Source organism: Phoenix dactylifera, chromosome 3, assembly GCF_051530095.1.
Source record: "Phoenix dactylifera cultivar Ajwa chromosome 3, Ajwa_hap1_PhDact_Kaust_v1.1, whole genome shotgun sequence".
NCBI lineage: Eukaryota > Viridiplantae > Streptophyta > Magnoliopsida > Arecales > Arecaceae > Phoenix > Phoenix dactylifera.
Window position 1 is genome coordinate 46,583,998 of NC_143192.1, and position 16,476 is coordinate 46,600,473.

The 16,476-nt window shown below is 43.9% G+C and overlaps 2 protein-coding genes across 2 annotated transcripts; both read right to left on the bottom strand.

Moving 5' to 3' along the window:
• Positions 1 to 1,970: 1,970 nt before the first annotated feature.
• On the bottom strand, positions 1,971 to 3,128 carry LOC113463356 (cyclin-U2-2-like). The gene is made up of 2 exons (XM_026808249.4): positions 2,583 to 3,128; positions 1,971 to 2,435 (listed from the first exon to the last, which is right to left on the bottom strand). Exons 1-2 carry the CDS (start codon positions 2,993 to 2,995, stop codon positions 2,168 to 2,170), a joined length of 681 nt encoding a protein of 226 aa, XP_026664050.2. The 5' UTR covers positions 2,996 to 3,128; the 3' UTR covers positions 1,971 to 2,167.
• A 4,753-nt stretch (positions 3,129 to 7,881) lies between these two features.
• On the bottom strand, positions 7,882 to 12,479 carry LOC103716568 (transcription factor UNE10-like). Its single transcript, XM_039120607.3, has 6 exons — positions 11,924 to 12,479; positions 11,193 to 11,826; positions 10,917 to 11,036; positions 9,308 to 9,373; positions 8,868 to 9,188; positions 7,882 to 8,417 (listed from the first exon to the last, which is right to left on the bottom strand). Exons 1-6 carry the CDS (start codon positions 12,022 to 12,024, stop codon positions 8,286 to 8,288), a joined length of 1,374 nt encoding a protein of 457 aa, XP_038976535.3. The 5' UTR covers positions 12,025 to 12,479; the 3' UTR covers positions 7,882 to 8,285.
• Positions 12,480 to 16,476: the final 3,997 nt, after the last annotated feature.

The window sequence follows — 16,476 nt, forward strand, 5'->3', positions numbered from 1 at the left end:
AGAACCTTCTTTTTCGGCCGATTGGGTTGGTGGGTGTTTTGAGAAGAAAGATTGATCGATGCTTTCTTCTTTTAGGCAAGAGGGAAATGATTGCACGGAGAAGGGAGCGTGTAGATAATTTTGTTGGTAACAACTTGGATTGATTCAAGTATAATATAGTAAACAAACGGTAGTTTTATTTAAACATATTGTGGAAAATGGAATCAAGAACTTTTTCTTCAAAGAAATTTGTAAAAGATATGTCTGTCTACCCTTGCGAGAGAACTTCGGGAATGAGTGCAACGGTTATATTCATGAAATTATGGTAATCTTAACATAGGAGAACAGGAGTAGAAGGGCGAAGAGATGTGACAAATAAGCTTCTTTGAAATCATTTAAATTGTAATTGGGATTCGTGCTATGACGATTCTTCTTTCGGATCAGATGTCAAAATGTTGTTAGTTCAAGGCATTTTATTTAACGACTTCGAAAGTCACTCGACACTTTCCCGTTGCTTCTCCATCCACATGTAGTGGAACCTGGCCAGTGACCAAAGAGCTTAGATGATGTAACATTTGTCCTACTCACTGTTAGGTTAACGAAAGGAAAATTTGTCTTGCCAAAGAGATACATTTTTTCCATCATTATTTGATATTTAGGAGACTAGCTACACTGTATGATAATTTTGTACTCTATGAGATACCCGTATAAGTAAATGATGGAAGATTGTTGGCTCTAGCGACCATCAAGAATACAAGAGAATATAACAGTCTTCGAACAAGCTCCATCATTTAAGTTGTCCTTACAACTACAAATTACAGTAGGCTAGCTTGCAATGGAGATGGAGAGAGGAGAGATGGCAATTTGAGATCTAGAGACCTTTGAATCTTTCGGAGGATAAGGGATTTGGGGGACGTCAGCATCTACTATCTGGCATCTCTCTCGCTGGGAATAATTATAGATACCTGCACACTAAACTCATCAAAAGTAATTGCTTCTCAGCCACCTCGTTACTAGAGATTTCTTGAATCAAGGGGGATTTCTTTGCTCATTCTGCAGAGTCCTTGTGGAAAGCAGCTAAATTGAGAAGGCCGAGATATTTATGTTGCTGGCCCCCTGAAAAAAATCTCCATGCCAAAGACTGGTTGGCTAGAAGATGCTGGAACGTTGATCCTTGTAGCGTTGTTTGTGGTGTAGACTCTTAATCCGTCGACCATAAGTTGTTACACTGCAACATTGTCCTAGCAAACTTGCTGTGAGAGTCATGAAGTTGCGTACAACACTCTAAACCCTGCTCTCTAACCATTTTTGTCATCCTTTGTATATTTAGTTATTGTTTTTCCATAAGGGTTGGTACATCAAGGGATGGCAATGGGTCCGGCATGGGTTGGACAGACATTTGCTTGCACCTGTTTCATATTTATCTTTGGGCGGAGCAAGATGGATGGAATCTGCAGATGGGGCAGAGTAGATATGGTTAAACGGAGCAGGTTGGATGGATCGGATCAGAAAAAATTATAAATATAATTTTTTATATATACAAATCAATTTTTTATCTTGAGAAAAAAATTATGTATATATATATTTATTTATATATATGCGCGCGCGTGCTGAGTTTGGAACGAATTATTATTATGCATATGCCTGCTTCAGATATCTTGTAGGTCGAATAAAATCCATCCTATTCATATAGGATCAGATCAAGTATTTGGTGGAATAAAGTAAATTGTCATCCCGGATATATGAAATTTGTGCAGAAATATTTTACGTGCAAATATATATATATATATATATATGGGTCTCTCATTGCTGACTATATTTTGACAACATTTGTACGTGTGTGGGGGCGGGTGGAATTTCTGTGTTATAATCATTCGCCGACACCAGCCAAAGTAGGTAGGTACGTGTGCTCAAGATATAATCATGTGAAGACAGGTGGCTATAAAATGGGCACGATCCATGCACCCTCTGTTGTCAGGACATCGGCGTCATTATCAAATCGGCACAAAGCTCTGAACAACATTCATTAAAAAAACATGGAGAGGGACAGTAACAGGGGAAGCAATGGAATCAAAGAGTTTCAAGCGTCTTTCTCAACCAAACGACACATTAGAAATTAACAGTAACTTCCTATATACATGCCATGGCCAGCTGACATTGCGAGTTAGCTGCTGAATTGGATGCTCCGCTAAAGGACCCGGGCCAGTTGATTCAGTTCCCTTCTTTCTCGCTCTTTAGAAGTGCTCTCTCCACCACACACAAACTTTAGGCTCCTCTCGATGTGGTATCCTCCTCCAAAGCTCACCTCCCTCTCCAAGTGGCTGCAGTAGCTCTCAAAGACACTAACACTCACATGTAGCTTAAACTTCATCAAGAAGAGAAAATTGAGCTCCAAGCTGTTTAACTCCAACGTCGATATTCCCCCAACTTTCGCGAAGTATGAGTTCCGATAATTCCTGCTTGGAGTTAAGATCGTAACGTTAACAAGGCCAAATGCAACGATATTCTCCGATGCAGCATAATTTATGGAACGAATCAGGCTATGGCCTGTGGATTGTGTTTGACAAAATGTAATTGAATGGTACTAGAAAGAGAGGGCTTACCTATCCTCCACAAATTTGGAGGCTACCATAATACTGGTAATTAGTAGCCTGTGCACATTCATCAAGCAAACTTTGAGGCCAGGGTTCAAATGACACAGCCGATCCATGTAGACGTACGCGACGACGTAGACGGGCGGGGCGACACGAGCGTATCGAAAGAACCTCTCCAGAAACGATTGGATGGTCATATCCAGGACGTGGCGGCTGTAGAAAGCCCGACTTCTCCCATCCTTCAAAGCCACAACGCCGCATTCTCCGACGACCCTCTCGTTCCGAGCAATGGTCCTCTCCACAAGGGATGCAAGAACCGAGATCACCAATGGCGCCGATGGCTCGTCTTCGCATGGAAAGCTGTAGAGGTCCGATCGAAGCTTGCTCGGAGAGATTGGATTTGGAGAAAAAGAAGAAGACATGGCGAGAGAGGAAGGGAGAAATGCGTGGAGAGAGAGAGAGGTGTTGGTGTTTGATGAGAGGCTGGAGAGAGGGTTGATATACAGGAGAATGGGTTGGTTGGGAGAAAGGTCCGGTTGTTAGAGCGAATAAAAGAGGCGACATATGGAAGGGGGAGAGAAGTAGAGATAATATTAGATTCGGATATGTTGTCGGTCGACTGGGGAAAAGGACAGAAATGAAGCTGCCCCATGGTTTCCTTTGTGTTGTTATTTTATGGGATGGAAGCCTCTGGCTTTCACCAAAAAAAAAAAAAAGCCTCTGGCCGACGGTACGGTTGGAGGTGGTCATGTGGGATGCCTTCACGGAGTTATTGGATACGTAGGATATACACGGGAATGGGTTGGGATCCATCACTGTCTCGTGAGGCTGCGCTTTAACAAAACAAAAAAGAAAAAGAGCGAGTCCTTTTAGCTATTCTGCTGTGAACTAGTTGCAGATGAAATAGAATAGGAGATGTCACATCAGATTGGGGAATGTGGTTTAGCTCCAAAGTTTCTTAACCAAGGGCACCAGTTGCGAGCCATGTGGGCTGGGGATCAGGTCCAATGACTCGATCAACGTGTTCAAGGGCATGAGTTTGGAGAATGCATTCACAATATATTTATGCGATGAGGAGCCATCAATCGGACCCAAAGCTTCCAAAATCGAGTTAAGCAGTCATCAAGTGGCTATGATTAGCAAGGGATCGGACTATATTTTACGTGCAAAAGAATAATTGATTATTTTTTTTCACAACATCAACCATCGAATAGCATCTTGCATAGATTCCAAAACATTGCAATTTTTTTTTATTCATCTATATAAGATCTCGAAGTGGTCGTTTCACAATCTAACGTTGAGGTCGCGAAGAAAATGAAACATTCTTTTATGTGAAAGATATAACTCGAACCTGAACCTCATTAGCAACGGGATATTGTTGAATTTGATGCGATGGATGAATGGTGGGTCGTCAAAATGTTGCCGAAATGTAAAATTTCTTTTCTCGGTATAATATGCTGCCGTCCATCGAGACAAATGTGGCAAAAGTTTTTTATTTTTTATTTCTTTTGGTTGAACGGCAAAAGTTTATTCAAGAAACTTAATTTAACACACGGCCGACTCAATAGGACCTATTAAATGGCCGGGCAAGATCTAAGCTTTTTATCTCAAATCCAAGTTGCCTATTTTTTTTTAAAAAAAAAAAATCCCAAATGGACTCGGATCTTATCTAGATGAAACTAGAAGTGAGCTCAAGCCAAACTTACTTGCTACCCTAGTCTATTCTTGCCTAACCAGGTATAAATTTTATAATAGATAAAGAAATTCATATTATTTAGGTAAATGTTTCCAGTAGAGTATCCCAAGCTAGTAGCATTATATATGTAGAGATACTCTTCTTTGATGGGTTTTCGCCCTTCAGTCGATAAAATGATACTGCAGTGACTAGAAGGTAAGAAATTTATGTTAGCAAGAGGGCGTCAAATGTGCCTGCTGAACTCCACCATTTGTGTAATAGATATCTTTTTGCCGTGCACACTCGTTTGTTTTAGTTAAGATAGAACTTGTCCATAACAGCTCTCTTTTTAAGGGATCACCAACTGGTGAGATATGAAAAGATAAGGCTAGCATCATTTTAATGAGGTATAATGACATACATCTGCCAATAATTAATGGCTAATAGTTGAATGTTGAAAGGTCTAATCATGCAAATGGTTCTTGGAATTGACATGCATTGTCACGGTAAGGAGGAGAAGTGATTTGGGGTTTAATTAAGGGAAAATTAGTGGCAGTCCATCCTTGGACCGTTTCTTAACGATTGGTCCTGCGGACCGGTTTTATAACAAGTAATCTAAAGGAATTATGAGCTTTAACTATTCCCATCATCGGATGAGAAAATTCTTCCGCTCTTCCCGATCTTTTCTAAATTTTTTTTCCCTAGTTTCCCACTCCTATTGGCTATTCCGATCTTTTCCTATTTTTCCACCAATAATCTGCCAAAGAATTTTACTTCTATCATTATAGTAGATAGATGTCTCTATCTTTCCATTATTGCGTTGTAAATTTGATCGAAATTTGTGCCCTCGGAGATGAAAATAATATAGATTTTACTACCATAAAAACAAACAGCCACAAAAACCGCACTACCTGTGTTCTTTGAAGCCGTGACAATTGAAAAAACAAGAAGAGATGAAGAGATGCTGCAGAATATTATTTCAACATTTATTGTGAAGAGAATGTTGACATAGAGCGAGGAGGATTCTTTCTTACGAACCTTTTTTACGTATTAATAAACTAAGAATTGGGACTGTTTTCTGTTCGCATTTTACAGTGAGAGAGAACAAAATAGAAAAGAAGAGATTTGGCAAATGGAGAAGAAAAGATTTTGCTCGCTTTAAAAAATATGTGATTTCAACGTTTGATATCGGAGAACAATACACAAGCGATTTCAATAAACAAATTAATTTCCATAAATAACAAATTTGGGGTATTGGGATTAATCACCTAACTGAAACAGATGAATTGTGATCACCTTAGGATATCGAGATCTCTTCATCGCATTGTAACCATTTTGGTGGAAGCCTTGGGGGCATCTTGGTATTTTAAAATATTGAAATAGCTATTAGGGATCAGGAATTAGGAATTGTGATATTTGTGAACCGAAAATGGTAGTTTTGGTCAAGGGGAAGATTTTGTTATACTGTGGCCATCAGGAGGATGTGGAATTAATTTTTACTCTAATTAATTCAAACCCATATTGCATACTGGTGGAGATCAGCCCGAAATACTTTGACCTGGCAAGTTGAGGCCGGTACCCTTTTCTCTGAATGAGGTCACGGGGCTGTATAGGCCGATCTGGTCAATTGACGGCCCTAATGACATGATGATGTTAAAATTGATTAACCTAATGGTCCTAAATTGGACATGCTTGTTATTGTTTCTGTTTACGATTTTAACAAAATTCATGGCCTAACAACGTTGATGGATTAGTAACTTAAACCATTAATCACAACCTAGTTGCAATCTCAGTCTCCATCTGATCCTAACCTTTGAATCCAATAGGCACCTTTTTAGACTTTATTATCTCAATACATTTGGTGCAGGCTAGAAACTCCCTCTCTATCTCACAGAGACAGATAGAAGAAGAGCAGGAGGAGGAAGAAGTAGCTTGTGACAAGTTTCTTTCTTCTTTTTTTTTAATGACAAAGGGGGAGGCTAAAAGGAGCCACCTAGCCTTTATTAACAAGAAGCCCAATGAAAATTAGACAATCAGAAGAGAGTAAGGAAAATCCTTGACCATAGGAAGAGAGTTGGCTTCTGACAAGTTGCACCAGGGATTTAGCCATGGGTTACACATTCATAGGCCTAGTGCGGTTGTCATGGGTTTCAGATGCAAATTTAATTGAATCTTTGGCCCATTTAAACCCCCACCCCACCCAACAAAAATATTCATACAAAAAAATGAAGAAAAAAAAAGATGAAACCCAAGTTCGTATTAATAATGGAAGTCCATTCAATGAAGGAAATTTTTTATTACATATCTTAGAGTGCACAAATATTTTTATTCCATTATTTACGATAAGATTTGATATTTTTGTGCAGTGCGGATCCTGTGATTCGCAAACAAAACTAACTTGCCTGGTAAACAAACATTACTAAACTTTTTTTGCTAAAATGACAAACTTGTGATACTGTCTACCTTCTCGCCTTGCGTTTTCATGAAAAATGCTTAGTTAGACACGAAAACAGAAGAATGACCAAAGAATCTGGGCCAGCACCTGTTGCTATTCATTTGATGTTGATTTAATTAATTTCCTTGTCACAATCTTGGCAATATTGTAATATGCTGACCGATTTTTATAATAGAACCCTATCATGCCATCAGAATTTGTGGACCAATAAGAATAAAACCACAAAAGCTTCTCCCTCCGCAATTTGCACCTTGGACATTTATTTGGAGTATTCATTCCAAGGCTTACTAATTGATCGAGAGAATCAATAAATTCGATATGGATTACTTTAGTCACTACAAATAGGATTGGACAGTATCCAAAAGCAAGATCCATCATATCAGAAAGCCGAATTATGAGCCTAATTTCTAAAAGTCATAACTTGATCATATGACATTTGATTGAAATATTTTTTTTTAAAATCAAATATTTTTTTGAGCTCTATAACATAGCACCGCATTCTAAGAAGAGCCATGTCTTTAGCAATCAGATCTCAAAATTCCATCATTTGAGCCCTAAAACAAACCAGTTGAACTGAAAAAAAATTTTTCGAAAAGGATTTTGATCGAATGTATCCACCAAGCATAGAAAAATCACGGAATGCAAAGAAGATAAAGTTGATGTAAAAATCGAAAACTACCTTCTACGTAATTTTAGCTTTTTGTATATATTTTTATTGGGTATGGCTATTTTTGAAAAAATGGCTATTTTTGAAAAGATAGTTTTATTTGAATTAGGAGAAAATTCTAGCTTAAATTGTACAAAAACGTAACTTATCATTATATATGAAAGCTATGTACCCTAATTTTAATTTTTGATCAATGAAAGAAAAAAAAATATTACTTTTACTAATTTTTTATTTTTTTAAAAAAAATCAAATTGAGTGGATTGAATAAATTTTTTCTACTCTCACCTACACATGATTTTTAAATTCCTATGGTGCAGCCACCCATCTTTCTTTTTTTTTCTATACTCTTTGAACGAGCATTCTGTTAAGTATATCCTAGTTCTTGAACGAGCTTGAAACCCTCGCGCGCGGACTAGTGACGAACAAATATGCTATGATAACAGCTCTTATGAAAAGAAAGGGGTCCTAAAATTTTCCTCTTGGAAAAAAGATCAGATGCCAGTGGCTCCTCTGCTTCTAACCTGATAATTCTTTGCAAAAAGTGGAAGCGTCTAAGACCTTCAGCTCCACAAGGGCTGTCATCGTCACCATGAAGTTAATCGTCTCCACATTACTTGCGCCATGGTGTTTAAGATGCAACCCTTGATGGTTTTTTCCATCAAACGTCTCGCGTCCAGCCACCCAAAATTGAGTCCAAAGGCAGAACGCCACATATGGATTTGTGAAGGCAAAAATATAAACGCGGTCGATCCATTTTCCACGCCAAAGCACTGGCCGTCGAGTCGACGACAGGTAGGTCTTATCATCAGCTATCATCTAAAATTACGTTCCATCTCAAGCCTTAACACCCGCATAGTAGGCTGCCCCCATGCACGTCTGCCTCGAGCTGAAGTCCGAAATATACAAGACCAGCGCCTAAGGCTTGGGATTGCCTGATGGAGGCTGCTGATTAAATTGTTGATACAGGGCGGCCATCCAGTTGTATAAGTCCATGCCCACAGCAGCAGCAGGAGGAGGAGGAGGAGGAGGCGGAGGAGGCGGCGGCGGCTGCAGGGAATTACATAAATTTGTTAGTATAAGGTTCTACATAAGAATTCTCTCTCAAAAAAGACATAACAGAGTGCCACTTTAGAAAAAGAAATATCACCTGCACGGCAAAAACTTAGTAGTTCCAAAAGAAACCACATATAAAGCGACAATTTCGCGGCAAACTCGAATCTACATTGTGTATCATATTCACCTCCACATTATTGAAAAAAAGTAATTTTTTTTATATTTACCAAAAAATATTTTTTTAATCAAAAGCAGTGGAAATATAGTGTTTGCTGTTCAAAAACAACAGACCTAAATCGCTACTAGGACTTAAATAAGCTCGTCTCCTACTGGGGAGAGGCCTTAGTCTTGGGTTCAACCATATATATATAGATGGCGGCAATTCCATCTTGTTGCTCAAAATAAAAAAAGAAATGGAGCTAAATGGCATCCCTTAGTGAATACCTGTGCTGTTTGGGAGGCAAGGAAGGCCGAGAAGGGCTCGGCAAGGTTGGTGCCACCAGGCTGCTGCATTTTGTCGCCGGAGCCATCCCAATGGGCCGTTGAGGGAGGGAGAAAGGCGGACGGGTGGATGAGGGAGTTGAGGTCCATCATGCCCATGCCCATTCCCATACCCATCTGAGCCATCTGGGCCATCATGGACATTTGGAGCTGTAGCATGGTCATCGGCATCATCATGGTTCTCATCCTGCTCATCATCCGAACCTGGGCTTGTAGCTGCTTCAAATATTCAATCACCTCATCTAGCATAGATGCTTTATCGCTCTTTCAGAAGAAGAAAGAAATACAAATAAAAAATAAAAAATAGAAAAGTAAGGAACGCATCTTGTCATATAGGTACACGAGGAAATAGATCAAACTATTGTCAAAATATAAATATGTACCTTACTTGAATTTGGAACCAACTTATGTAAGGTCTTCATCTTTTGGTTGATCCTATTCCTTCTTTTCTGCAAAGCTATTACTTGTCATTTCTTACATGTCTCCGCATAATATCTTCTATATCTAAGTCAACCTTATATATATATATATATATATATATATATATATATATATATATATATATATATATATATATATATATGTGTGTGTGTGTGTGTGTGTGTGTGTATGTATTTAGTTCGTATCCAATTCCAAACATAGTCAAAAGCCCAAGGATTAAAAAAAATGCATTAGGGCTTTAGGGTGCTTATCAGTGCACCCGGGAAGTTTGTCACCCCTATGGTTTGGTAACTCAGCCTACAATCTAATTAACTGGCGTATCATATCAAAATTCCTACAAGTAACGCAAACCTACTCATCCCATGCGACAAGAGAAACTTCCCATATCCACTAAACATAAATGCCAGTCAGCATTACTCATGGAATAAATATAATGAACAATTCTGTACCGATCATATGGTCCCTCAAACAAACATGGAATAGACATGCAATTAGTATAGCACGGTGCAGGGTTATTAATTAATAGTACTGATCATATGGTCGGGAGAGACACGCTTGACTATGTTTCTAAATTACACACAATTTTGTGAGCTGATGTGCCAAAACTTTAGTGGTAAATATTCTTAGATATTATATGGAAGATGCCATGTTTTATTTTTTTAAAGGGCAATTCATATAGCTCTAACTTGAATACATCCTGTCAAATCAGAAGAAAGCAAAAAAATACAAATGTGGCGGTAGCTCTACTGTGGATGTCCAGTGGAATTCTTCGGAGTGTCGTGCAACATAGGAGGCGACCCAGTCTGTTCGGCTCCCAGAAAATGTGTCCATACCTATCAGTACCCCGGATCCAATCTATGACTATGGAGGAATCCCCTTCAAGATGCACCCGCCCGGCCCCGAGCACCCGCCTCGCATAGGATATACCCGCCTAAGTTGTCCACAACTCTGCCCCAGCAACCGTGAGACCTGTCGAGCTCCGGCGTCCGCTGCAACCAAACTCCCAAAATGATCTCGGATAACAAATCCGACCCCTTCCGGCCTCCTGTCCGTGTCCACACTGCCATCAAAATTGGCTTTTAAGATAAACCAAGGGGTGGGGTAAGATGCCATGTCTTCCAATATCTTGTCTTTGCATGTCCTATGCAATGTGAATGGTGGGTCCCATTTAAGCCAGTCAATTAAGTCTTAACCTGTCAACTCCTAAAACTATAACCATGTAGAGAGCGAGCGAAGGGCAAATTTAGTTGCGGACAAGCATAGGCAAGCATGATGTAGATCATATATTGCATGCTAGCTGTGGCCTCCAAGAACTATAAGTTAGCATCTTACCTTATGTACCATAGCTAGATTAAAATTAATTTATACAGATATGAAACATGATGTCTTTGTCCTTATTACTATGAGAAGGCAGTCAGCACGTGTCAATTCGGTTTTAGAAAAAGAAAAAAAAAAATAATCTAGGAATTTGTTTTTTTCTCTACATTTGAATTAGCTGATGAAAAATAAAAATAATTCTAATAAAACAGGGATGCGTATCGCTTCTCTTACACGTTCGGACTGGTTATGAATGGCGGCAGCTCTGCTCCTCCTGGTGGAGGCTGAAACCCTCCTCCCTGCACTCTCTTTCATTACCTTCTCTTCATCGGCGCATACCCCGCCGCCATCCGCCTTTGCACAACCAAAAACCGCACCAACCATGAATAAATAAAATAAATAAGTACACAAATAGCATGACAAAAAAATAAACTGAATTTTTCAATTATTATAACTTAGTTTGATTCTAAAAGGTGGAAAGAAATGACGAGGGGAGGGAGAGAGGACTGCCTCAGAGTGCCGGCAGCGACAGACAGAGTCGCGGTCGTCAAAAGCCAGCAGCCTTCGCCGTCCTCCTACCCCGCCGCCAACGCCGCCGCCGGAGCTTGTGTTCTCCGTCTCTGGCGACCGGTCATCCTCCCCCTCCGCCATCGACGGCGAGGCGGAGTTGGCGGCGGCAGTGAACCCCACGTCGTCTCCCCCGCACGTGTCCAGCGTCGGTTGCGTGCTCTCCCCTCTTCTCCCCGCCCCGGGCACCGCTGGGCTCCCCTGGCTCGCGCATACCCCCCCGCCCTCCCCGACCCTTGGCCGCTTCCTCCCGATCTCCGGGTCGGCGACGTCGTCGCGCGGGGCGGCGGTGCAGGGGACGATGGCATCCATCACGGCCTGGGTGGAGCCGTGGGCTTGGGGTACGGCGAGCCAGGCGGCGAGGTCGGGGGTTGGGGTCGGGGGGAGGAGCTGGGCGTCCGCGGCCTGGTCCACGACGGCCTCCAGGGTGCCGCTCGGCCGCGGCTTCTCCCACTCGGCGGCAGCCGCGGAGGAGGAGGGTTCCTTGGGGATGGTCTCCTCGATGCGATGCTGGCCGAGGCCGTGCGAGACAAGGGGGCCGTTCTCCCATGCCAGCTCTGCCACCTCGTAGTCCGACCTAAAAGTATAATATATTGAAGGAATATTGTGCGGTACAACTTCATAGGTAGCTTGATAAATTTAATAAATAAACAGAGATATTGAAGAGAACGGACATGGGGACGAGCGGGGCGCGCGATGGAAGGTGGTTGGAGGGAAGAAGAGGTGGTGGGTTAGGAGGGTCGTCGAGGTCCCAACTAGGAACGCACCGGCTCATCTCGTCTCCTTCTTGTTCTGTCTTCTTCTAGTTCTTTGATTTAGATATAGACTACTGAAGTGAAGAGAGAGAGTACAAGATCTAGTAAAGGAGTGGTACTGGAGGTTGGATTTTCTATTGGTGGCAGCACCGGGGGCCGAGGGAGGGGGATCTTTCTACTGCGTCCAACGATTGTCTCGGCTGTAACGAAGGGGGAGAAAGGGACATATAACCTCGAGAAATGATGAGCAATTGGCATAAGAAGCGAAGGGCACACGAGAGAGAGAGAGGCAGTGTGTAGCGTAGGAAACGGAGAGCGATAACAAAAAAGGTAACGCGATACCATAAGCTGATGAGCATGGAAAGCTGGGGGTGGTTGGCTTGCGAGGATAGGAACTGTGAGAGAGAGAGAGAGAGAGAGAGGGGAGAGAGGAGGAGGCCTGGGCTTTTGGCTGTGGGTGGCGGGCACGTAGCTCTCTCCTACTCCACACGTCAAGCTTACAGAATGTGTGAATTAATAATTTGGACGCTCGCTTTTACTCCGACGTCTGGTCGCTGTTCTGTGGGGAACCTACATTGGTTGCTGTTCGTCGATCGTTCTTATCAACGTTGCATCTCAATTTTATCGTCTTTTGTTCCAGATACAATGATACTTCGTTTTGATGCGCCCGAGAGCCACGGGAAGGGCAGTGTACGTCACTGTAATAGACTGCTATGTTGTAGGTATGGTATCAAGATTTGTCATCTCGACGCTACGTTAATATAATATTAATATAATATGGTACAAATTTTTTTTTAACATATTGAATATAAATACCGATCGAATCAATATAATATGATACGTTTTGGTCCAAACCGATATGATATACTATGTATAGGATATATTTTTGGCATTCATGTTGAGTTTAGATTTTTCCGGGGTTTGGGCGAAGTTGGCTCGAACCGATCTTCCATTCATGGACTTCCATATAAAATATTAAACAGTGACTGCTATTTTTTTTTGGTTTTGGTACAGAGTACTTTTTTTTCCAGTTTTACTGCACCATGACTAAGCCTGGGATCAACATTCGAACAGGTATTGTTTGCAGACTAGAACTTTCGAGTTCAACACCAAATTGAGGAGAGCAGATCCAACATCATGTTCTTCTATGCATGATTATTTCTCTGTATGAACATGTAAACGGCTTTCCTTGCATCACACTTGAATCCACCATGGGATGGTCCAATCTTTGTCTATCCTGCCAGATCTAGTCAAATAGTTCTTTAATGATAACAATCCTATAAAATTCGAGTGGAAACTCTCCTCCAACTTGTGTATGTACGTGGCAAATACTCATAGGTTACTGTTGGTGGAAAAATGGACCACCCCACAAATGCAATTATAGCACCCAAATCCGTCCGCTCTCGAGCTCATCCAAGTGATCGGGCTCTTCCGCTCTCGAGCTCATCCAAGTGATCGAGCTCTTCCGCTCTCGAGCTCATCAAGTGATCGGGCTCTTCTAAGTGATCGAGCTCATAGGCCGAGCCGAGCACAGCAGGCCGAGCACAGAAGGCTGCCGACCACAGAAGGCCGAGCACAGAAGGCCGAGACCAGAAGGCCGAGACCAGAGAGCCGAGACCAGAAGGCCGAGACCAGAGAGCGCCGACCAGAAAGGCAACCCCGCCGAGCCCATGCCTTGGCCAAATATCCAATCTCCGCCTAACCCTCCAAAGGATCTGACAACTAAATATATGACTCCACTTCAATCTGCCACCATCCCCAAGTCATTAAGGCACAAGATCTCCGCAGGCATTCGGCACACCCTATCATTAATGCATGAGACCCCCTCAGCCCTCCGATGCACTCCGTCATTAAATGAACACGGCTCAAGATGATCTCCGGATCACTGAACCATCAAAGCGTACGGCTCTTTCTGACCACCGGTTCACTCAGCAATCAATGCACTTATCATCTACGGACCCTAGGCCCACCACGGCCGGCGGTTCAACCACCCCAACGGGTCCGATCAATCGTGACAGCTCCCTGACAGTGACGGTAACCCATTAATTCGCCCAGTCACATCACAGGTAACCCTGCCACTCTCCCTATAAAAGGGGAGCTTCTCCCTCTAAAAGGGGAGAGGCCTCTTCCTCCCAAGAGGATTTTTTCGGACTTCTACATACAATCCCTCTCTCTTCTTCAAAGTTAAGCCCCCCTCTGACTTAAGCATCGGAGGGCCGGCGCCGGAAAAGCCCGGCCACCGGCTTTTTGCAGAACTCTCCAGGAGGACGCCAGCCGTCGGCGCACCGCCACCCACCGTCCCGGCAGCGGAGGCTCCTCCCCCTTCTCGGTTCGTGGCGGCCCCCGGGTCCAATTTCCAGCAACAGTTGGCGCTAGAGGAAGGGCCCGAGTTCGCTGCCATGAAGCTGAGAAGCAAAGGGGCTTCCAACGCCTCTCGACGTCTTCCACCCAGTCCTGAGCATTCCGTCCGGAACTCACCACCTCCGGCCGAGTCAACCCCTCAGGTTCGGCCGGAGCAGTTTGATGCCCTGGTGCAACAAGTGCAAGCCTTGGCTACCGCTGTCCAAAGCTTGCAACCCAGGGGCATCCCAACGGCACCGCCTCCTCCGGCTCCAGCTCAACCGGAGCCTCCTACAAGCGGACTTCCCCTTCGAGGTCAGGACTCCCAAGTCCAGGCCTCCCTCTGGAGAGAGCACCCAGCCAGAGGCTATGGAGGCTGGCCACAGCCTTCAGAAGCTGAGTCGATTCCAGGGCAACCTGCGCTCGAACGAACCGCTGCAGCGATCCTCCAGAATGATGAACTCGACAAGAAGGTCGAGAAGCTGGAGCGCCAAATCCAGGCACTCCATGGCAGAAATTCGGGGCGTGATGACGACTTTGAGTTTACTACGAAGTCGCCCTTCTCCCCGGAGATTGAAGATGAACCGGTTCCGCTACGGTTCAAGATGCCCCCAGGTGGAGCCCTACAACGGCAAGGCTGATCCCCTTGACCACCTGGAGAGTTACCGGGTCTTAATGGCCCTACAAGGAGCCTCGGAGGCCATGATGTGCAAAGCCTTTCCAGCAACGCTCCGAGGACCGGCCCGGCTTTGGTTCACCGGGCTGAAGCCGAGTACTGTCTCTTCCTTTGAGCAGCTCGGCAGACAATTTGCTGGCAACTTTGCCGCCAGCCAGCCCCAGCGGCGGACATCCGACTCCCTCCTTGATATCAAACAAGAGGAGGGAGAGTCCTTCAAGGAGTACTTGGATCGGTTTACTGCCGCAACATGGGAAGTCCGGGAGCTGGACCAGTCAATCGCCATGTCGGCACTAAAGACTGGAGCCCGGTCTTACAGGTTCCTCTTCTCTATCGAGAAGAACTTCCCTGCGGACCTCACCGAAATATTGGCCCGAGCTCGCAAGTACGCCAAGGCTGAGGAAGCCATGGCCTCTCGGCGGGAGGAAGCCGAACAACCTGCCAAGATGCAGAAGAAGCACCAGGAGCACTCCCAACCAAGTAGCAGATTCCCCTGGCATGAGAAAGAGCCTCCTTGGCCCAAGAGCCTAGCTCGCCCGGGGTCTCCCCTCCAAAAATTTCAGACGTACACTCCTCTCACATCCACCCGAGCAGAAATTCTCATGGAGATTGAGGGTCGGGGCTACCTCCGACCTCCATTGAGAATGCGTCCGACAGAGTCGCGGAAGCACTCGAAAAAGTACTGCCGCTTCCACCGAGATCGCGGCCATGATACGGAGGATTGCTACGAGCTTCGTGATGGGATCGAGGCACTTGTCCGCCGAGGTCGGTTGAGTTATTTTGTCCGTGATCATGCCTACAGGAGAGAGCCCGAGGAACAAAATCCAGTGCCGCATAAGGAGCAGAATGACAACTGACCTCTCACGGGCATCATCAATACCATCAGAGGGCGGGCAACTAGAGGCACCAGAAGCTCCGAGCTCGGAAAAAAGAGCTTCCTCAAAGCATCCGTGCACTGTGAAAGTCACATCTCCTTTTCTGATGAAGACCAAAAGGGTGTTGAGCCCTCTTTATGACGATGCTGTAGCTATTTCCCTCATCATTGCAAGGCTTTAAAAAAGGATTTTAGTACATAATGAAAGCTCGGCTGATGCCTTATTTTGTATGCCTTCCAAAGGATGAGCGCTCCTCTGGCTAGATTCATAGGAGATTCTACCCCAAGAAAGTACTATGAAGCTAAATCCTTTCATGGTCCAGAAGGTTGCCGAGCTCAGAAGAATGCCGAGCTCAGAAGCCGCCGAGCACCGAAGGCCGCCGAGCTCAGAAGGCTGCCAAGCTCCGAAGCCCGAGCTCATAAGCCCGAATGCAGAACACCTCCCAGAAAATTGAGCCAAAGAAGGCCGGTGCTGAACCAAGGCCTGAGGGACTTCGAAGCTCGGAAGCCATCAAAATATCTCCAAAAGGTACAGGACGCCACTTTGGCTTCAAATAATTTCAATATTTTATCTATTTCCAG

Excerpts from the sequence above, each read along its gene's own strand:
- LOC113463356 (XM_026808249.4), bottom strand. The coding sequence starts at position 2,995 with ATGTCTTCTTCTTTTTCTCCAAATCCAATCTCTCCGAGCAAGCTTCGA. Across the intron at positions 2,436-2,582 it reads TCCAAATTTGTGGAGGATAG|GAATTATCGGAACTCATACT; the intron begins GTAAGCCCTCTC and ends AACTCCAAGCAG.
- LOC103716568 (XM_039120607.3), bottom strand. The coding sequence starts at position 12,024 with ATGAGCCGGTGCGTTCCTAGTTGGGACCTCGACGACCCTCCTAACCCA. Across the intron at positions 11,827-11,923 it reads CGCGCCCCGCTCGTCCCCAT|GTCGGACTACGAGGTGGCAG; the intron begins GTCCGTTCTCTT and ends TTATACTTTTAG. Across the intron at positions 9,374-10,916 it reads TTCATAACCAGTCCGAACGT|AAAAGAAGGAATAGGATCAA; the intron begins GTAAGAGAAGCG and ends ATAGCTTTGCAG.